The sequence below is a fragment of the Rhea pennata genome, chromosome 3, assembly GCF_028389875.1.
Source record: "Rhea pennata isolate bPtePen1 chromosome 3, bPtePen1.pri, whole genome shotgun sequence".
In the NCBI taxonomy this organism is placed as follows: Eukaryota; Metazoa; Chordata; class Aves; order Rheiformes; family Rheidae; genus Rhea; species Rhea pennata.
The window spans coordinates 46,918,314-46,941,374 of record NC_084665.1 but is presented as its reverse complement, the minus strand read 5'-3'; the positions used below and the strand labels follow the sequence as shown (position 1 = coordinate 46,941,374).

Sequence of the window (23,061 nt, the reverse complement as noted above, 5' to 3'; positions counted from 1 at the left end):
CTTAGGGGCATTTCTTTGCGGTGTACTGTGAAACCTTTGCTATGCATTAAGATACCATCACAACTATCTGGAAATCTTGATTCAGTGTTAAAACTGCCTAGAGCTTAATTAACCAAGCTTAAAATTATGTTCCCCATCCCAGTCAGTCTAGATGTTTATGATCTAATTAACTGTCTCAATGTGTAACTATTCCTTCCCCAAGCTGTTTTAAGTACAACTTTCTAAAGGCCCGATCTACTTCTCAATGAAATCAACAGAAAGACCAGGAAACTTCAGCAGAATTTAGATTAGGCATAATTTGATTCGTCTGAAGCTCTGTAGCTTCACGAAACCTTATGACAACTGTTGCTACTGTTATGTCTGTTACACAAGGTCTTCAAATGAAACTGTCACTGAACCAGGAGAGTTACTGAAGGTCACTCCACAAGATCAAAAGCTGTTTGCCAGAGGAATCAAGGTTTTTCAGTGTTTCCTTTTTTTTTTTGTATTGCAAAACAGCAGCACAATAAGACTTTTTACTAAAGTTCATCTTTTAAGTCATATAGTCCAAGGTAAACAATTCTGGCTAAGGGATTTCCAAGTGTTAAGTTTAGGAGTTCAGGAAAAAAAGGGAAGCAGAGTGCTCTGCTTCTATTTCAGGACAATCCTGGGGTCCAACACAAGTAGAGCTATGAATCAACCGAACGGTATCTCAGATGATCTGTAAGAGAAACTGACTGCCTGCCACTCATGTTGATATGTTCAAGATACTAGGAATCACACACATTTTGTAATTAAGCTGCAATAAAGTATCCACTTCCAAACCATCAAATTCTTTCAGAATAGAATACTGCCACATACAGCTTGAAAATTGCTACCTTTTGATACAAGAACATCAACATAAACCCTATGCTAGAGTCAGATGAACACAAATAATTAAACTAGAGAATCTTCAGTACTTTGGTGTACACAGATGTTGAGCAAAGAGTCTTCTGCGCTATTCAAGAAACCACTACAAAATAAAAGATTTAAGGAAACCAATGCTATTTACCTGTGATATTCTACATTTCCTTGTATCAGCACTTCAATTTGTCAGAGCAAATTGAAAGGGAAACAGTTAAAGTGAGAGAAACTTGGTCATTTTAAAGGTACTCTCTACTTAACAAGGAGAAGAATGTCGTTTAAAAGCAAATGCATGCTCTGAAATTAGTAAAACCTTGAGATCTTAGTACTTCAGCCAGCATTGGACTCTGCAGGAGCTTTGCAGATGAAATAAATATTTCACTTATGTTCCAGCTTCAGGAACTGATCCACTGCCATTTTAAAACAAAAGGCACCTATTTCTTTGGCACAAGGGGCAGTACTAAAATAAACTTCTTGTAAAACCACTACACTTTCAGCTGTGTTATTGAAATATTGCTTGCTGTTGTTGGTAGTCTGAAGTATGCCTTTGTTGTACTGAAGTTTTATTGCACAAAGGCAGCATATATAATTTTGCTAAAAAGTAAAAAATACTGAGCAGATTGAAGAATGTTTTTTTCAAAAGTGTATTGGCGTAGTTCTGCTTTTATTAAACTGAGTAGTAAAGCTCTCACTGACTTCAATGGGAACTTATATTCCCATTCTATGCTAAGACTGAAGTCTTAGCATAGAAATGTTTTCTGCCAAGATGTATTTCTGTATCCTATATACATGAAATAAATAAAAACCTATTGCTAAATAGGAAAAGATGCTTAGGTATGCATTAATTGCTCTAGCAAAAACAGCTGTATCATTTGTCACTGAGTAAGGAATTGAATGATGCTTATGTTAAATATATCAGGTGAATGCATAACAACCTAGTGGAATTTAACATACCTTTTTACTTAATGTGCATATGTTTCTTATTAGCAGCCCTCTTCCTTGTTCAAGCACGGAGTTCTGGTGTCACTCTAGAGATGTTGTATAGATTCCTAAACAACTCAACAAATTTGCCAATAACTCATATTCAGGTTGCTCTTTCCAAGTATTTTTTTTTTCCTGAGGTAACACATAAATACCTTTACAGATCTGGCTTTTATTGTCCCTGGGGTTTTGTTTCCTCACTTATAAAACAGGGATGAACTGTCTTAAAGAGTGATGATGTCTTGGGTTGCTAGGATATAAAGCTGGTAAAGGCTATATAAAATAGTTACAGATATTATAATGTATATGTATCATTTTTCTCCGAATACAGCTCCATTTCATAAAAAGATGCTTTAATCATATCTCAACTATTGTTCTGTAAATGTCAAATAAAATCATCACAAAATAAAGGTGAAGGAGAAGAGAGAATATATGTACAATAAAACTTCTATTTTAATGCTAAGAATGTATTACAAAATCACATTTATAGAGCACTTTTGATTTAAGAACTTCCATTATTAATTAAAACTACTGGGTTGCAAGAGTACTACAAACGAGAATTAGAACAGAAGAAACAAGTGAACAATTTGCCCAGAGTAATAGAGGAAGTAACAGATAGGAACAAGTCACTCATTTGACTCTTAACTCCTGGACAGTGGTGATGCCCTTCAAGGATACACTTGAAGGGAAAGGGAACAAATCAGTTCCTAGTCAGCCTCACTGTTTCTGAAACCTCAAGACGAGCACTTTCACTGAAGTCAACTGAAAAATATCAGTGTATGTTGTACTATAACTATACAGCACCGTAACTATATGCCTACAAAGTTTATCTTCTTTCTCCATCCACCTACAAATGGCTCATTAGGTCATTTCAGAAAACATTTTTGCTTCTCCCAAGTTACACATAGCCATTTGCTTCTGCAGGGAAAGACAAGACAGATGTGCAGCGTGCATTCCTGCTCAGGTGTGACAGGCCCATGCGGGCAGGTGCAGGCAACCCTGAGCAGATGATAGGCAGGTGCTCGCGTGCTGCTGCTTCCTGATGGCACAGCAGCTCCCTTCTCTCCCCAGGCACCCGCCACTGTGCACCACCTGCCCATGGGGACACAGGTCAGCCCGTACAGGCAGCAGGGAGCAGCCCTACCCATGCCAGGCAAACACTACCTCCAGCCTCAGGTACTGCTTGCTCCTTTTAATACACAATGTAATGCAAGGAAATGACAGCTGTTTGTCTTATGAGTAAATGTATACTGTGATCAATGCAAAACCCGACAGGAAAATGTCAGTTGATGCCAGAAATTAATAATTTCCTTCCTGTAAAAAGCTGTCCCTGACTTTTCAAAGTTGTCAGTTTTGGGAGGAGTTTATTACTCTTGCTAGCAAGAGCTACATTTCCCCTTCTGCAATATTACTGAGCATGGATTAAAAAGTAACAGTAACTGTTATCTAAAATTTCAGAGTGTCTTTTACCCTAAACACCCTAAAAATTCTTTAAGCTATTTAACAGCTAAAAGCAGTTTACAACTGAAACACTGCCACTATTTGCTTGCTGTTGTACACCTGGCTAACAGTAAGCTACAGAGAAGTAAAGAGAAAAACTCCCAGGAAAGCAGAATAAACTCATACAGTTAAGAAAAAATGTAAGATCATCTTTCACAAAAAGGAAGATAAATCCCCCATTTTAACAAGCTTGCTCAAAAATATTTTCTCCATAAGCAAATTGCATACAACAAAATAAACATATTTTTCTCAGAAGGTAGATAGTTTTTACCTCAGGATGACTATGTGAATTCTCATACTCACGCTTCTGTCAAATGTAAAAAATGTCCAGGAAAATGGTCTCTATTAATACTAATAAACATACCCAAATAGATAAAGAAGAAAATAAGAGAGAAAAAAACAACAGTCTTGTCTGAAAGTTGGATATGCTGGCCTAAGGATATTTCACATGTTTATGAACCAACAGCAGAAAGGAAAATTAGAGTCAGTTGGCCATGTAACATGAAAAAGAGAACTTGAAATTCTTTAGAATTCCAAAAAATAATGCTGAAAATAGTAACAGATCTAGAGATCTGGACTGGACTTTTAACAAATACTGTAAACAGTAAGTAACTTAAGCTCCTGCGATACAATCATATTTGCACAGTTATTTGATCTGTGCAAGTGAGTGCAAGACAATTCTCAGTAACAGAATGGGAGACCCACATCCACTGCTTCAAAGTCACTAAAGAAAAATAAATAGACAGGTTCTGCAGTACAAAGGCAGCACACTGAAGTAGGCATGTAGGCCCAAGAGACCGAAACACAGTCATTAAAAGAAAAGTACAGCATGGAAAGCTGAATACATTCAATCTTAATATTTAATATAAGCAGGGTTCCTAAAGTGAAACTATCTATTCTCTGAATTTCTTTGGGGAATGTCAAAGGTTTTGAACTACTTTAGCAAGATAAATGGACTCTTGGTCTTACTGTCTTCATTTGATGCAACGTACCCTTCATTAATCATTTAATCTTTTTTTGAATGTTTAAAAACAAAGCTAATATAGCTACTTTAAAACTTAACTGCTTCTATTCGGACTAATTCACTTAAGGCTATCTTGAAGAGATGAAAAGAAAGCTTGATTTCTGAGGCTAAAGAGGGCCTGAACCAATCTCAGCTTGAAATCACAGCTCGTACTATTGCATTTCTGTTCCAGATTAGCCTAAAGCACCACAAAAATCTAAAGACCACGGATGAGAGAATGGGCTGGCAAGTAATGCCAAAATCAGTAAATCACTGCAACTCTCTCCCCACTTACAATCTCACCTATCATTTTAAAAATGCTTTTGACAGATCCAAAGTTTATGAGGATATAAAGCCCTGATTCAGGAAAGCATTTGGAAGTGCATTAAGATTCCACTTCAGTTAATACTGAATTGCATCACAGAAGCAGGTCCTAAATAAGTAAGAGGGGTTTATCCAGCAGATCTTTACAGTATTCGTACTTGTATTTTATGTTTTCCTCAATTCAGTTAGACTCTAGGCAAGTATTTCTGAGGAAGAAGGCACACAGACATAATAAAGAAACACAGAACTGGCTTGATTTTTCCTGGGTAGATTTTTTCTTTTTTTTTTTTTCTTTTTTTAACAATTACACTTTGAAAAATGTTTATCTCTATTTGGAGTTTGTCTGAAAAGTATCACATCTAATGGTGTTGACAAATGTGGTTTGGCTTGCCAAATAGGTCGAAAGACTGAAAATCTGGTATGTTCGGATCAGGGTGGGGTTTGTACTTTTCTGTTTGGGTGGCAATGGAAAAAATTTTGAGCTTAGAAGTACAAAATATACCTAGCAATACTCTTCTGAAATTTGAGGGACTCTAAGAGGGACTACAGACTACTGTAAAACATACTGCTTTTTTGCATGAATGAGGCTAAATATCCCTTAGAAAAATATTCACAGAAAAATATCTTATGTAATATTGATATAATAGCATTAGCAAGTTAACTTTGATTCCATGGCACTGCACAACAGAAAATATTAGGAGCTCACATAGCATTGCAATTCTTGCTAAAGCTATTTCTGCCTGTCAAAGCAGTTCGCTGGGTGTTTTTTAGTTATTTCAAAAGCTGATTAAGTAATATTTGCTAATATTTTCTGTGGAAGCTTATTTACAGTGGAGCTGTGAAGACTCTCTGGGACTTATCTTTTAAGATCTAAAATGACTGTAATAATTTCAAATCAGTCATCTTTTCTAAATAAATGATTTAATAATAGCATTTGAAGAACTAAAGGAGCACATTTTCAATGTCTGACATTCTTATACCTCATACACAGCCAAACTGATCCTTTTATAAGTAGCACAAAAGATGTAATTATCCCAAAGTAGATATTTTGGTATAACCAGCTATTTTATAGCAGAGCTTTAAAGAGCTTACAAATAGTTCCAGTGCCATAAATTCCAGTAGAAAGTACCATATATGTCCACCCATGCATCTGCTGCTTCTGTGAAATATCATTTTGACAGTAGTATGTTATCAAGGGAAATCATTCACTACAATAAAACAGAACTCTGAAAGCTAAAAGAATATACATAGAAAAAAAGGATTCAGATTTTAACAAGTTTTGATTCGTATTTTCTCACTGGCATTTCACTTTTAAAAGCACTTAAAATACACAGAAGAGGATGCAAATTTCACCTGACAATTTCCATGTGTATTTCTTTTTTAACCAAATTTTCTCAGCTCACTTTTGGCCACAACTTTCAGAAAATATGTGATTCACAGCTTTCTATCTCCAAAATAATTTTTTCATACATTCATGTATCTGGAAAAATCTTAAAAGAAATTTATTTCTTTTTATAATTCATTGCAACCCCTCTTGTTTGGACAGTATTTCATGTGCGTTACAGGTGGAAGATGACCTACAACTGCACTTGTAAACAACTACAGCCAGCACAATATAGAAACAACACAACAAGCATGACTGCTGGTGCCTCTTTTTCTCTACAATGGCTGCAAAGTTAGACTGATGGCGCTCTGGGCTTTTTGCCAAAACCACTCACCAGATTAAAATAGAAAGAAGGGAAATAGGCAACCTGGGGTCCAAAATTTAATTCTGACCTTATGTACAAGCTCGATGGGAGGCTTGTGCAAAGCAGAATGTTTATATACCATATAAGGGGGGCACAAAGACACTAGAAAAAAAACTTAAGAATAATGTATAAAAGCTCTTGCCTATCATGTGCACTTTTTGTATTCTGAAACCACTGATCTTGAAAAATAATCAAATCTGCATGTACAAACACTGTTATTCTCAGAAAATAAATATTTAATTTGCATTTTAGCTCTACATCCACAGCCTGCTTGCTTTCAGCCTGAGACAAACCATAGTTTTTATGGCTTTAACCCATTTTATTCAAACCATGGATATTTCCATTTCATGAATTTGTGGGTTTATGGATCTCACTGACTACAGAATATGGATCAGAAAGCAGATTTGGAAGTAAAGAACAGAACGATCTCTTCACCATATGAGAAGAACAAACTCTGTTTGCTTTTTCTCTCATACTTCACAGTAGAAGTTAAATTTTCTTCTGCTAAAGCACATTTGCTAATGGACTGTTCTGCAGAATTGGAGCCACATTATTTTGGTCAAATCACAGCACTCTTCACAGAATTGTTTATAAGAAGTAAAACTTTTTTCTACATTTAAAATAATACAGCGTTAAGTCCAAAACTGCAAATGATCTAACAGCTCCATAACATTTAGCAGATTCTAAATAGGTTTAATCTAACTTCCTTGAAAGCTTTGTTACTAAGCTGTTTCTAGGCATCACATTTAACTTCTTAGTGGAGAAGAAATATTACAGAAAACAGATTAAACTTTTTTTTCCTATTATAAAGCCCATAAATTAAACTTATCTCTGTATTAGTCTAATTCATTTGCACTTGGATCTACTATTGATTTTAAAAATAAATATCTAGAAAAGTAAGCTATTAAATACCTACTCATAATCTATTTAATATCTATTAAAATAACATGAGTTAGTAGGGTAACATTAAATTTTGTTAAAACTATTAAATAAGCATAGTAATGAGTAAAATCAGCTTTAGCTGTTCAGGGATGGAATCCTGAAAATGAAAGTTGCTTGAAATACAGTTCTCAGAATACTTACATTATTGATCAATGATTATTGTTAGAGTATTTGTATAAGATATTCTATCAGTTTAGTCTCCTGCCCTTCCTTGAAGAATCTCACAGGACAATGCTACACATCATAATTTCAGAAGCACAGATAGGAGAAACAATCCACCTTTTACCCTTCTTATTGTGAGACTAACCTCATACGGATCTTCTAATTGCCACTTCCACTACTGTAAAATTACAGGTGACTTACATACGAAGAAAAAAAAAGCAGCTGTATGGCAACTAATATACCTATCATCATCCTTTGATGTAGATTGCCAAGTCAGAGATATATACAAACCAGAGACAGTAACTGTTTTCCACTGGGAGATCCAAGGCATCAAAATATGTGATTTTAAGGTAATAAGGGAAGTTCTGAAATTGTTATTCACCTGTTCACAACCTCAGAAGGGAAAGAGGCCAAAATCCTTCTTCACTATTCTGTGCAGAGAATCAACTGATTCTGGCTCTAACTACTACTAAAGGTATTACTATGAGTTTTAATAGAAAAAGTCAAGAAAGTGCTCTGTTAAATGACAAGAAATACAGAAATTTCAACTGCATTATGTGAGCCTTTTCTTGGTATTTTGCACCGCAGAAGGGATTATACGTCAGTGCATGAAGTGCTTATACGAGCAGTGGGGTGATGTAACTTTGGAAAGTACCTGCCCAAATACCCATAACTGAACTCCAACATCCTACTCTCCACTTTGGCAGAGTGCGTGATAGTGTTAATATGAACCTCATGCTTCATGTTGTTCTGTGTCAGTTATGAAAGAGGAGACAATACCTGACCTACAATAGCTGGTCTGCAGGAAAAAGCTTCAAAATTCTGCAAATAACTCTGAATTAGCAGTGACTGCTGTTAAGACATTATGCATCAATCTCATGTGTTTTGATGCAATGTTAGGTATCCTAAACTCCGTTTTATAACCCCATAGAACCACAACCGAAATGAAGCACTCAAAGACATTTAATTCAAACAGAATTAACTTCTAAGCACTTTAGAAACCTACATAAAAGTACCTGTAAGCACACTTTTAAACAAAATATGTCAAAACTTCATGCTTATGCTTGGCTTTCTTTGTGCTTTTACTGAATGACTGCCACAGCAAACTTGATAAAATAATGATACTCTCCATGTTCTGCACACCATTATGTGCAATGTCCTCTACATATGAATAAATCTTATATTTTGGGGTTTTTTTTCATATTACCTTCATCTCATCACTTTCTTTTTGTTACAAACACCTAACATTTGATTGGCAATAGAACAAATCTGTGATGAATTCTGAAGAAATTAACATGCATTTGGATTTAATGTGTTAGAATAAGTCAAATAATGAAATTAGAACCACACCACCTTGGGAAATTTGGTCATTTTGGTCAAAACAATGAACAATGACAGATGTGGCTAATTTACCTTTCTATCAATAAAAAAGACTTTTAAAACTGTAACATGGCCTATTCAAAGTTACAGAGAATTCCCTGGAAATATAAACAAGATTTTCAGAATGAGGATAGAATAAAGTTCCACCCATTTCTCACCCCCCTCCCCTTACTTTTAAATAAGCTCAAATAGCCAAACACAAAAAACACCCTATTCACCACTAAATAGGAACTTGAATTTGGAGTGATTAGTCAGTAACTAAGACATGAAATCTATCTGTGCTGTTCACTGCCAACACTACAAATACTATCTGATGTTACTAGTTTGGAAGTACTTTTGCATATTAGATATGCAAGAGGAACCATTTAGGTGATCCCATTGCAATAATCATCTAAGAAACTTTTTTTTCCATGTGTGGTTTTAAGAAGAAAGGAAAGAGAAAAACACATATTTGCTTTAATAAAAAATGTAACCCCTGCCAAATAACTGGGAGTCAGGAAATCTGAATCTTAACAATTAAGTTAGAAGAGTCATCAAAATAATTTACTCGCAAAAAAGACCATAAAACAAAATGGAATAAAACTCCTATGTGCTATTTATGCAAGGAGTCCAAAGCAGTTTAAAAATATTTATTAAAAAAAAATCTCACAGGCCCCCTTGGTTACATGGTAAGAACTGTGACAGTCATTTTGCAAATGAAAATACTGAAAGTATTGAAATGATAATAATTTGCCCAAACCATACTGAAAGCCAATGGCACAACTATGTAAGCAGACTCAAGAATTCTTCCATCTTTCAGTCTCTTTAATACTCAGCATATTGAAGTGAATGTGATTTTCCTCTGCAATTATCAGTCCACAGTACAGAAGACCAATGGCACAATACACAATTCTTAATCACTGTCAGTATCTTTAAATATTTTTTTCAAAATCTACAATCTGGTCCCAGATCTAACTGAAGATTCTAGAAAACCATATAAATGTTAGATAATCTTTACTGATACACTACTGTAATTCGTATTTCACAAGATGATCTTTACTTAATTTAACTGATCGCTCATATAGGCAGTCTACCCCTTTACATGATTCCATGAACATCCGTGATTACATAATTCATAGAGCTTCTACTGTCTTAAGTTTTCACTCCCTCCTACTCCTCTATAATAAAAACAAATAAATATTATACCCTACTTGTAACACTGCTAGAAGTTTGATCCACAAATCACAAAATCCAAGTAAACTAGTTAACACCAACATGGAAAAAAATCAAAACAATTTTGTTATTCAATATCACAGGACAGAATGATCTAAAAGAAGGTCTTCACAATAGTGGGCAATATTAGGCAACAACCATTTTTTTTCATAAAGGGTTATATTTTCATACAAGTAATAATATCAAACTTTATTCATTGAAGTGATTTTCACGCAGCTTATGTTCTGAAACACTATCCCTCTTCAGGAAAAAAGAATGAAGAAATGTTGCAAGACAGGATTCAGCATCAAAATTTTCTATCAGCTAGAAGTCAGGAAGCTAAGTAAGGAAGAAAACTGAGACTGTAATTCCCTAACCCTAGGACTCCAACCATTAGAGAAAATGTCCTTTTCATTTTAATTTTTTACATAATTAACATATGTAAAATTCATACAAGGTGTAGCACATTAAGAGCCTATACATTTTACCCTCAGTTCCCGTATCTGAAAAAACTTAATGCAGAAGAATCCCCCAAAATAAAATTGTATTTCATTTATCCCAAAGTTATCATGAATATTTTATATTACTAAATTATTCCAGTCAATACCTGCAAACCTGCCAGCTGAGCAGCTACCTTCCCTTTGAGGCAGAGTACGAGTGCCACAAATGCATTTAAGTCCTCCAGAGAGAGGCTGTTGACCTAAAATTGAGATGAAAAAAATAAAACATTATCTGCAAGCTCTGAGAAGAAACTCTCTGAAAATTGGCCCCTCTTTAGGAATACCACACTTGATTTGACTGCCAGGATATGATGACAATTACGATTTCTTTCAAATGTTTACATGGATATCTTTTGAAAACCTAAAAAATAATCTGAAACATTTCAATTACTTATCTTTGTATTTCAAACTAAATTTCAGGATTAAAAAAACATATCTGGATTATTTTAGTTACTTTAGCTTACATACTGAATGTAACCTAATTCAAAACTACACAGAAAACAAAACCTAAAGTGCTCAAGTGAGAAAATACGGAGGAAAATTCTAAATCAATTTAATAAGATTCAAATACTGTCACAAAAGGGAGAACAGAGGTACTTACTCTTGTGAAATAGTATTCCAAGATCCTACATATCCAAATGGTTACCTCAGGAAAAAGATAATGTCTCTAGAACAGCTGGGCTGATTCCCCAACAGTATCAGTCCAGTTCTGATCATTTGCTTCTATAAGAGCACAATAACCATAAACTATACATGTGCCTCAAGACTGAATATCTGTTACAATTGTTGAGGCTGTACAGAGGACTCTAAGTGAAATCCATATTGGCATTATAATTCAGCATCACTTGAAAGTTGAGGGTAGGTAGTTGAGGGTATGGAAATGAGCACTGTGGGATTGCAGTACACTGTGATTAGAGTACAGTTAAACGGATACCTAAAACTCTGTACTGTCTTCCTTTCAACCGTTTGAGTTTCAGGAAATATTATGCATATCCCATTACAATCTCTTACATTTTTTTCCTGAAGCATATTATAAATTACAAAGTGACAGAAAAAAAGGAGAGTAAAAGTAATAAAAAAATCAATAAAAAATGAAGAAATGCCTACAACAGAGCAGAACAGCCAAAAATGTGAAAAAAGCAGCATGTCAAAAAACTTCTTTCAAATACTTTATTTAGTATCCTAACAAGGTGAATTATCACACTCCCATTGTCAGCTCTCTTCCAAAACTGTAACAGCTCAAAATAAATGTTTCAATTTCCCCTTCCTTTGGTGACTCCACAGTTTGCTCTCTGATCTCATTCACTCCTTCATCCCATTTTTAAAGACAGAACTATTATTTTATTATTTTCTCAATATTTTTATTTGAGCAGTACCCTCGCTGAAAAGATTACTTTTCAAATTGCCACTTTTTGTTTATGCGGCTAAGCATTGCTTGATGGGATTTTTTTTCTCTTTAAAAAATTTATCTGAATTTTTACATTAAATAAACAAACACAAATTTTGATGAAGCCAGACAGGTTGATCAATATGCTATAGTCCTTGCAAAAACTTATGTTTTAGGTTACATTAGATGATAAGTAACAGAACTGTTAATAGGTTTATTTTGCCATCAGATTATGATCTAAATGACTTTAGCCTGCTCAAGGAAATCTAAAATTGCTAAACTTCAATCACCTTTGGGGGCTACTATCCATCTTTACTCTCTAACACAAACGCAAGGTTAAAGTATAACATATGGACAAGAATTAAGCAACAGTTAGACAAGCATTGCTTTTTCAGCTATAGAATAGCTATAGGAAGCAGTACTGCCAGCTCACTGGCAGTTGCTGACACTTACTCTTGCTCTCATGTTTTCCTCTCAAGTGTACCAAGAAAACAAACGGACAAGATTAGAGACCTTATCAAATTTAAACACAATCCAGCAGTGAGAAACATTTTTAATCCAAATCAGTTACCTAGTCTGGTTCACAGGGTATATTGTATCAATGCAACTCAGACAGTAAAAGAGAATCAGAAAAATAAAATAGATGCTGCTGAAACTGGCTCTGTCATGGAAAAACTTCTAGCAAACTGAGTCTTTTGCATGATCTCTCTGCTATTCTTCTTACTGAAGACATGAGCTCCCAAACTATTTCTTTTTTACATTAGCCATCGGATATTAACTTCTGAAGATTATATCTCTACGAGGTTTTCTCTTTTTCATTTTACCAATGTGCTGTGACTGAGGCTCAGTAAATCCCCATTTCTGTAGGTGTCCTATCTTGCCATCCCTCTTCTTAATCCTACTAAACAAATCCTTCTCAGATAATTTGGTAACCATGGTATAAAAGGGTGTAGAGGATACCATGATAAATAAATGAAATAGTCAAAATACATCCAAATACAATGTTTAAAACTAAGTATGTGATATGTATCCTGTGGAATTGAAACCACAGGGCATGAAATTATGTTTAATGAGTTTCATCTTTAAAAATTTTTCCATTAATATTCTGCTATACAAATACTACAAAAAAAAAGGAGCTATTGATCAGCTATTGATCTATAATGTAGAATTCACATATAAACTTCCACAGTGCACCATCTGAGTAAACATATATGAAAGGAAAGGAAAGAAAAAATTAGAGAGAATTTGTGTTCCTGTGTCACGCATCAGTATAAATCTGTTATTGGGAAACAGGAGGTCTGAACAAAAATTATGGAAGATAAAATGCTATTCAGTGTAAAAAAAGTGCAACAAGAGCTCACCAAATTAGATAAAAGCATTGTAATTTTCTTATCCTGACAGAGGAAAATCTACTTGTGCAATCACCATTTGAAAGGTAGCAAGTATACACAAGGTATTAAATACCTTAGAAACATAAATAGTGAATGAATATTGTATTTAATTTTGCATTCCTTTTGAGTACAACTGAAGTAGTCTGTAGGTTGCCAAATGTTTGGAATTATAACAGAACTACTACCTAATGATTCCTTATTACTCAGAACTTAATGATCACAGACGTATCCTCAATTCTGGCTTGAAACCAAGTAGCTTCACAAGGTGGTGTGAAAAAGTAGTGAGAGCTGACTAAATATTTATATTGTCTGTTTGCACAGCCTGCATAGTCACCTGTGGGGTTTGAGAGGAGGAGAGGAGTCTTCTTTTGATGACATGAAGGAAACACTTTAATTTGCAGACAGGTCCCAAAAGGGGCAAGGGGGCAATTGACACTGACTGTTAAACTGCCAAGGGGCAGTTTGTCATGAGCACATGAAAGTTATGATGTACTATTAAATAATAGAAATATTTTCTTATACAGGATGATTCATGTTAAATGGAGTAATTAAAAATCCTGTAATTTAGTACTATTATATTTGATCAATTATGCCTACAGCAAAGATTAAGAGAAAAATCATGAACAGGCTAGTAAGAAACAGTTGACTAGAGGCAGAGAGCTACAGAACATGTAACCATTCAAGTTACCTGCAGGACAAGATACGTCAGCAAGCAGCAGAATCCTGCAACAGGTGCTTCCAGAGCTTGGAGCTCTTCCATCATGTCCTGAATGTGAAAGCATGCTAAAAATGTACTATACCGTTGCTTTTCCACATCAGGTCCTTTGGCAAACCACAGTGTTTTCAAGCTAGGTGCTCCACCTATAAAAGAAATCCATTATTTTATCTTGGCAGCAGCAAGATAAAACATGCCTTCCTCATTAAAATCTGAAAGGAAACAATGGATCTGCTCATGGAACTTGCAAAGATCACGAAGTGAAAATGAAATGAATTTGACAAAAACTGGCATGCAAGAAAAAATTAACAACAAAAGGCCTGTAACCTAAACAAGTTGTACACAGTGGGCTGAATTCATTTATTACAACAGCATAGACAACTTTGAGACAGGAGACATTAACCCCTTGCAAGAACAAAGTTTATCTAAAATTGTGTCCTTCCCTTTGAGGACTCAGAGCATTATTAAACTGAGATTAGAGTGATCAAAATAGTAATTTAAAAGTAAAAAAAAAAAAAAAAAAAAAAAAAAAAAAGAGTATCTGTATCTTTGCCCTTCCTCCTACAGCTGACATATTGACATATCCAGGCTTGTGGAAAGATCCTGGCATTGGCTCCCTCATCACTGCCTACTTTAAGGAACAAACTGGCCACTTAGGGCATTTGATGGCAAAGCCAGGGGTTGCAGTCACTCTCCACAGAGCACTCTGCAAGTATTACTCCTCTGCAGGAGGTCCACTAGCAAATCTGGGAACAAAAATCAAGGCTATCTAGTATTTTGTATTCCCTAGGCTACAGTATGAAACATTATTGCAAACACTTGCAAAAGAACTGTCATCAGTTACACATAATACATCTTTTGGGGCTTTTCCACAGTACTATTCACCAATGTGTCTAAATTTAAGTCTTAATACTTACTCCATGTTGCCATCTCCCAACTTGCAACATGTGTGAACAAATATAAGATTTGCTCCTCATCTAAATTACATTAAATCCTTTATCAAAATAAACACTAATGAGAGTGAAATAACAGAACAGCTAGCCAGTTAGGCTTAAAAATCCCAATTAAAGATAGATTCCTACTATAAAACACTGCTGCTTCTGTAGCTAAATAAAAAGAGGTGTGAATTTTAAATGTGGACTAATTAAGCTACATTTGTTAACACCTTTTCTTGTTTTGTGACATGCAGCAGCTGTAGTCCACAGTTAGGACCACTTGGTGATAATAAATGGTTAAAGTGACAAGGTGCTGAGATCTATATAGATGATGTTTATTTAGCACAGAAAGCCCATTAACCAAATGGTACTAATTCTACAGAGAGGGAGAAACTAAAAAGCAAGTCCTCTAGCATTTTCTTTCTTCACTTCCCTGGTAGATGCTTGTTTTACTATTTTTACAGCTAACTTTCCCACCAAAAGTTGCAGTTATGTAAAGACCTACTTGCAGTTCTACCAAAGAATCTGGAAGTTTCTAGTCTTATTTTATAGGGAAATATATATATATTTTAAAAAATACTGGTAGATTGATTTGGGTTAGAAATGCAGGTTAGTAATATCACTGACACTGTCAGTGAGAGAGTCAGTACTGACAGCACTATAAAACTCAGATTACTGTTTTTGGTACTAGTAATTACTGCATTAGAGAGAGAGAGAGAGAGAGAAAGACTGTCTTCCAAGGGGCAAAACAAAGCAAATATATATAAAACTAAAACAAAGACAACTTTTCTTATCAAAGCTAAGTAACTTAAAAGTGTGAGACAGTTTTCACAAGTGTAAAAAAAACTAGTTTTGATGTCTACTGCTTTCCAGAAGGTTTTCCATCAGCTGCATATGAAGAGATACTCTTAAGAATCAGATAAAGAATAGTATTCTCGTCCATCTGTACAATTTTTTCTTTGAAGGAACTGCATCCAGGGGTAAATCTAATAATAGAAAATTTTCTTTCTTCAGAGTAATACTACTAACTGCAGCAATAATGGAGACAATCTTGCTGGACAAAAAATAAATATTTTTTAAAACATGAAGCGTCACTTTCACTAGCTCTTCTTACAATTAACATTCAAAGAAGCACAATGAAAATGTGCATATCTATATTGAGAGAGCTCAAGAAAAAATTCAAACGATCTCTTCTATAAACAGTTTCTTATACTTTCAGAAACAACATCTACTTGTGCCTGGGAAAAAGAGGTACTAAAGAGTTATGAGTTATTTGCTCTGGGGAAGGAAATTTAACACTATCTCCTTTTGGTTGGTATGTTCCAAAAGCAGTATTTTCAGGCAAGGATCTCAATACATTCTACAGTAATTAAATTCCATGTCATACCCAAGAGCTAGCTGTTACATTAACCCTTAAATGAAAAATACAATGAAGAAAAAAATTCACTTAAGTTTAATGACCCTCCTAAGACCATACGTTCAGTCAACAACAGAGCTAAGATTTGTATACAGTAGACCTAAAAACCAATTCTCTGCTCCAGTTACATGCTCTGGTTATATCTGTACTATGTACTTTAACAGCAATTAGAAAACATTCCTGAAATAGAGTTTATTTGGATAGGGAGGAGAAATAATTTACTTTCTGGATACATCTGAATATTTACTAGCTTCACTTCAGAAAAACAAAACTAAGTAACAGAATGGACAGACACAGAACAAAACACTTCATCTCTAATCTACATTTCTGCTCTAAAGAGTTGTAACAAATAGGAGTTCCTATTTATTACAGAGAGAGCACTAAATACTACATACACTTATGGTTATCCTCAATATGCACAGAACTGTGTGAGAAACTGTGTTCAGGAATATGTACATAATCCTTATGTCCTCCTAGAAGGACAGTATCACAAGAATCTCTAAGGATATGTCAAGAGATAATGCTTTTCTAAGCTCCCGAATGGATAGCCAACAAGTGAAAGAAAAATTATTGATCCATTTATTTTTTTCTATTAATGCATACATTTAAATACATGATCATGTGGAAAACACCCTGAAAAACAAAAGTACTTCAAGTGAATATATAGATACTGATTTAACTTGGTCAACTTCATTAGCTGACTTATCAATATGCAATGTATGCAAAAGCTGTGGAATGCATTAATACTGTGATAACATTAAATTCTATGTTTATACAAAGGTGATCTTCACATTCATACCAATCTAAGTCAGATAATCATACTGCACATAGATATTCATTTATAATATTGACTGTTCATATCTGTTTGAAGTAATAATGACTACTGAATTTTCATTTTCTAACAGCTGTAATAGAACATTTCACTGCTCAACATTAACTTGTCAACAGTTTTGGCCAATTTAAAGATGCCATGAACTCTTAACACCAATTAAAACTGAACATTACAGGATCACAGAATGGTAGAGGTTGGAAGTGACCTCTGGAGATCATCTAGTCCAACCCCCTGCCCCGGTTAAACAGGGTCACCTACAGCATGTTAGACAGGATCATGTCCAGGCAAGACATCAAAGAAACTTTCAGAAGACAGTTGAAAATGAGTATACTCATGACATGTCCCTGTAAGATACAATCGTTAGAAGACTGAAAGTATATCCAGACTCCTACAGTATGTGGAGACTGGCGTGCACTTTCAGCTACAATATCATACACATTTTCAGAAATAAAATGAAAAGCAAAATCCATACATTTCCAGTATAGACTATAAGACTTCCTCCTGCTCCATAATAAACCACATGCTTGCTAAACATATCATATCAAACAGATCAGTTATGCTCACAACATAAGGATGTTAAATAGCATTTTCTTAGATCACAGATCTTCTAACAGATTTAATTTCTCAGAGATGTTTTATCAACTTTTTAAATGGTGTTCTGTCAATATGTGGGAAACATCAAGATCACACTCATTCTAACAAAAGGGAACGTTCCAGAAAGGAGAGACGGAGCGGGGGAGAAAGACAGAGAAAGTTCCTGCAAGTGCTAAATCAGAAGATTCTGTCTTGAGAAAAATGTGTATGTGTAATACACACTATATTTTAAATATATTTTAAGCTACCACCTTGTAGCCTTTAGGATTTGATGTTCCTTAAAAAAAACAAAACAAAACAAAAAAAAAAACTAATGTTCAATCTATCACCTGCAAGCTTTTCAGATGCAAGACAGTTCTACTGTTTTATACACAGAAAAGATTTGCACATTTCAGTGGGAATTTTTTTTAAGATCAATAAGAAATTTCTAGTATTTATAGTAATGTAGATTACAGTTCAAAATTCACATCACATACTCTTTCTTCAGATGTTTCAATCCAAATCAACTTCAACAGTCAAGATTTCCCACATATTCTCAGTACATTTCTAAAATAGTATGATGATGGAGTTACCATTTTCCCCCCAAAGATAAAAAATGACTCTCCCAGATTAAATGTACCTGTGATTTTTCAAATAATCGTTATTAAGATTTCTTTTCATTTTTTGAGTAACTTGACCCTGATTCATGGTTTTGAACTCTAACTTCCTAACAATTTCTTTAAATTTAGCTCTAAGTAAGATTCCTGTCTGAAAAATGTGATGTGCTGCTGAGAACCTTATTTGGTGAATTACAAAGTCAGGCAGTGGAAAATAAAAGATGCATGAGCGAATGTAAGGCATACAAATATGGACTGCAAAAATTTTAGAAAAATATTTGTTCGCTGAAGGAATGACAACAGAGCACTAAAAATACATGCTAGGAGTTCTCCTCCCCTTTTTTAATAGCCTGCTAGAACAGCCTTTCATTATTGAGTTAGTAAAGATTATGGCTCAGAAGATGCTGTTTTTATAAACTCTTATTTTGTAGTTGCTATAAACAAACAAACTCACAGTGATTTTAAATCCTGTTTATTGTCAATATGAAGGTGGGTTCTGTGTGCGTATCTGTAGAGCAGAACCAGAGAGGATGGCATTAAGTATTTCCTATTCAGCAAAGGAAGAATGTAGTATATTACCTGGGAAGGAAAATTTCACAAACATAAGTATAGTATATCTGCCATGCAAACTGAAATATAACTGCGTCTGAAGCAAACTTAGCTGAGGGACCATGAGGAGTGAGGATTCAAAAATATGGCCCCAGTATAGGGTTCTCACATCTAGCCAGGACTTTGAGTTCCTACTCAGGTGATGATTCCATGCTCCTACTGCTCTCTTGCTGTCTGGAGGCAAGCTGAGTTAACTTAAAACTAGATTACATATGTTTATACCTACTGTAATCAAACCCCTGCTCTTTAAGTGGATCACCTCAGCAGGAGTGCTTCGAACAGAATTTGAGGCTACATTTGGCGTAGTTTTGCATTTTCTTGTAACACACATAGCTACGGTTTATGTTTAGTTTCTCTTTTGCTTTTGTTTGTTTGTTTGATAAATGCATGCTCCCATATACTGGAGCACTGCATGCTGAAATAAAACAGTTCTACAACAGAGACCAATCTATTTCTGCTCCATGTATTCATATCCATTTGGAAAATTAATAGTTAATAATAATCCGTCTCAATAACATCAGGTGAAATGGACAGTGGACAGTGAAACTACTGTGTATGATATGAAAGCAAGTTTGTACATTGTTTACATAACTCAACTCTTCCCAGATACAGCTACTTTCAAAAGGAGTTTGAAAAAGGTTGCTATTGAAGACCAATAACTTTTCCTTCGTCCTTGAATTTGAAGACTCTCATTAAACAGGTAAGTTTCAAACATTAGGATAAACATATAATCTTAGAATACATTAACAAATGCAATTTCCTATAATCTTAGATAATTAGAATCAAATAGGTATTAAATCAATCTCTAGCAAAGAAGAAGGGAAAGTGGGAAACGGAAAGCATCAACTTCATATATTGTTCACAACAAAGAAGTGAAGAGATTTAGACTAGACCAGAACAAGGACTGCTACCAAAACCTCTATGTACTGCATGAAAAACTGCTAGTGAATTCTCTCAAATTCAGTTAGATAACCATTTTTCCTAATAAGATATCAATGGTAGTGTATATCAACAAAACTAATACATTTCATATGAAAGAGTAAAAACATTTGAACTCCTAATCCACCTGTTAATGAATAGGTAGAGAGATGACAATGCGAGTAAAGACAGAGGGGTTAAGAATACAACAGCACAGACAAATCAGCACAGTAACTGCTTTTATGAATTCCCTCTGAAATACAAAACCAACGTGGAATCTTTTACTTCCTATCATAAAACTGGTATAGCATGATACAATTTAGTGATCAAAAGATGACTGACACATACAAGGACCAATCTTTTAACTAAAGTGTAAAGTATTTGCTTACAAATGAAATGCATTCCTCACAATACTGAATCCTGTAAGATGTGCATGAATGTGTCCTTTACCAAGGGAAAAGAGAACTAATAGAAGACGGAAGTAAATACAGTAAAAATATTCAAAACAGGTGATGCTTAAGACAGTAGAAGAGAGTTTACTTACAGACACAGATAGCCTAATTATTTTTTCACTGAAAGTTAGATTCTTTTTTGCAGGTGTTACAGGTGATCTAAAAATGACCTTTTTTTTTTTATTTTCTCCTTCAATCCTGTTGACAGATTTTCTCAAACAGCACAACAGAAGAATTTTAATATGGCTCTTCACACCACTTAGCCTGGCCTTGGTACAGTGTTTAGAACCCTTAAATAATTGTTTGCTTTTTAGAACTGATGTTTGAATTAGCATTGGGTTTAATGAGACACAGTAATAACATAGTTCAAAGTTGAATCCTACTGCATCTAATTGCCCTGTGTATTTGTAAGACATGTAGAAATTCCAACTTTAATTCCTTGCTCTTCACAATCATTTCAGATTCCAGATCAAATACCTAATGACGGATTTTATAACCTGGTTTTAGGGACATCATTGTGTCAGTTCAGGTTTCAATGAATATTTTATTTCTACCTGGAACAGGAGGCTGTATAGGTTGTACCAGCTCCAGCTGCTGTAGAGGATTTCCAAAATAGACAAACCACTCTTTTACCAAAGGAGAGGCTCCATCTAAAAAAAAAGAGAGGATTGGGTCAATAAATCAAACATATGTATTGACATTAGCATAAAAGTTGGAAGCACTGGTGGTCAGGATTCTAAAGTAATAGAAAGCACTTCATAATGACTGTTTTCTTAGCTTCTTTAAAAACAAACCAAGAAAAATTAGTTTTAGTATCTTTACGACATATCATCAGAACAAATGAATAGAGTTTGTATTATGTACTATAAACACAAGTTCAGAGTTCGGAATTACAGCCAAAAATATAAGCAAAAGAAACTTTGGAAAGCATTCTAGAATGGCTTTCAGCCAATTTTACACCCTCACATTTTGAGGCAGTTCAGGCAGCTGCAGAGGCATCTGGTGTAGCTTAGGGTCCTGCATGAGCTACCTCAGCTTCCTGCGGGTGTCCCACTGTAATATGTGCAGCCAGTCTTTAATATAATCCTCCTCCCAACTTGCCTTGATACTTCCTGGGTCAGAGTTTGAGACAAAATCTTTATTGTAGATCTTGATGGCTATCTATTTGAAAGCTGACAGCAATGGAGTCATCCCACAGTCAGATGCAGAAATTTTTAGAGCCCTTTTACGTTGTTCCAGACCTTTTATCTGGTATAAAGGGACTGTGTATGCATAATAGCTCAAGTGGCTTCCTACCCTTCCAACCTGCCTCCTTTAAGTAAACATTAAGGTATCTATTAACCTAGAAGTTTCACTACCTGAGCCACACTCTCCCTATTCCATAGTAACTTTAAAGCTCAGCTCCCAGTAATATCTAAATGAAGCTGGCTACTTTACTTCTCTGAATGTTCCACTTAAAGAATCTATCTGTAGCAAGGGGGCACACAGAGGACAAGAGTAGGAGAGTGTAGCCAATTATCAAATTTGATTTACATTGCATGAAGAAGGCTATCTATGTTCTCATTCTCTCCAAATAAAACATCCATATTTGATATAGGTTTCTTCCTTTCTTTGCATAGCATTCATTCCAGCATATTGATATATATCATCCACTTATCTTGATAGGTTGGATTGTTTTTCTAGATATTACAAATACATTCAGGGCAGAAATGGTTACATGTTCTCTTTGTTACTGCACCTATACTTGACGCTTTAAAAATTCCAAAAGGGAATACACTCAAAAACACCTCAAAAAGTTAAGGATTTTTGAAATGAAGTCTATCCAATTTGAAGTATTTAGACCATAACCAGATGCCTTCCCTAATATAATGCAGAAACTGTGAGTTACCATTGCTATAAATGATGTGTCTGTATTGAGCAGATTTTGCTTTTTATCATAACCATGTCACAGTACCTTAAATTTCCACTCCTTTGATAAATAGTATGAAGTAAACAGACTCAGATACTCCTGGACACTTGGAATAGTGGTTTCAAATCTTTTCTAGGCAAATCTCAAAGCTGATTTTTTTTTCCCTTTCTTCCCTTATCCCTTTCCAAATTCACAAAACTGCATCTCTATTTCCTTGCAGCCAAGACTCACAGTGCTGAAGTCGCTGGTTTTAAGACACTGGTGCTTCAGTTGTACTAACATTACCATCAATTCTCATCACCCTACACTATGATGCACAAGTATTTCTGACACCACAGTGGGAACCCTGGCCAAAAACCTTATCCAGCTAAAACAAACAAACAAAATCAATCCCTCCAACACCCTCCCTCTCCACAATCAAACCTTTGGTTATATCAATTTCCTGATCCATTCATAGTTCAACTCTTGAAATGACTCTTGGCATAAATGAGCGACTGTGGTTCAGTGGCAGAAATTCCTCAGATGAAGCACTAATATCAGGGATATGAGCAGGGGAAAAATAACAGAACATCATCTATTTTATAACCCTACCTCTCTCTCCTTCGTTACCCATGGACCTGCAACACAAACTCCTAATAAAGGCAAGGCACTGAAGAGCCACCAGTTGGACTTTGAGGGACAGCACTGCACCTG

The 23,061-nt window shown here is 35.0% G+C and overlaps 1 protein-coding gene across 5 annotated transcripts in view; it reads right to left on the bottom strand.

The window, feature by feature from the left end:
* FAM120B (family with sequence similarity 120 member B) overlaps positions 1-23,061 on the bottom strand; it is an 85,435-nt gene that overhangs the window by 42,794 nt on the left and 19,580 nt on the right. For all 5 annotated transcript variants that reach the window (XM_062572222.1, XM_062572224.1, XM_062572221.1 and 2 more), the window contains exons 4-6: positions 21,014-21,109; positions 14,080-14,252; positions 10,721-10,813 (exon numbers count right to left, since the gene is read on the bottom strand). In XM_062572222.1, the coding sequence (XP_062428206.1) occupies positions 10,721-10,813; positions 14,080-14,252; positions 21,014-21,109 (362 nt within the window). The remainder of the gene's footprint in view (positions 1-10,720; positions 10,814-14,079; positions 14,253-21,013; positions 21,110-23,061) is intronic.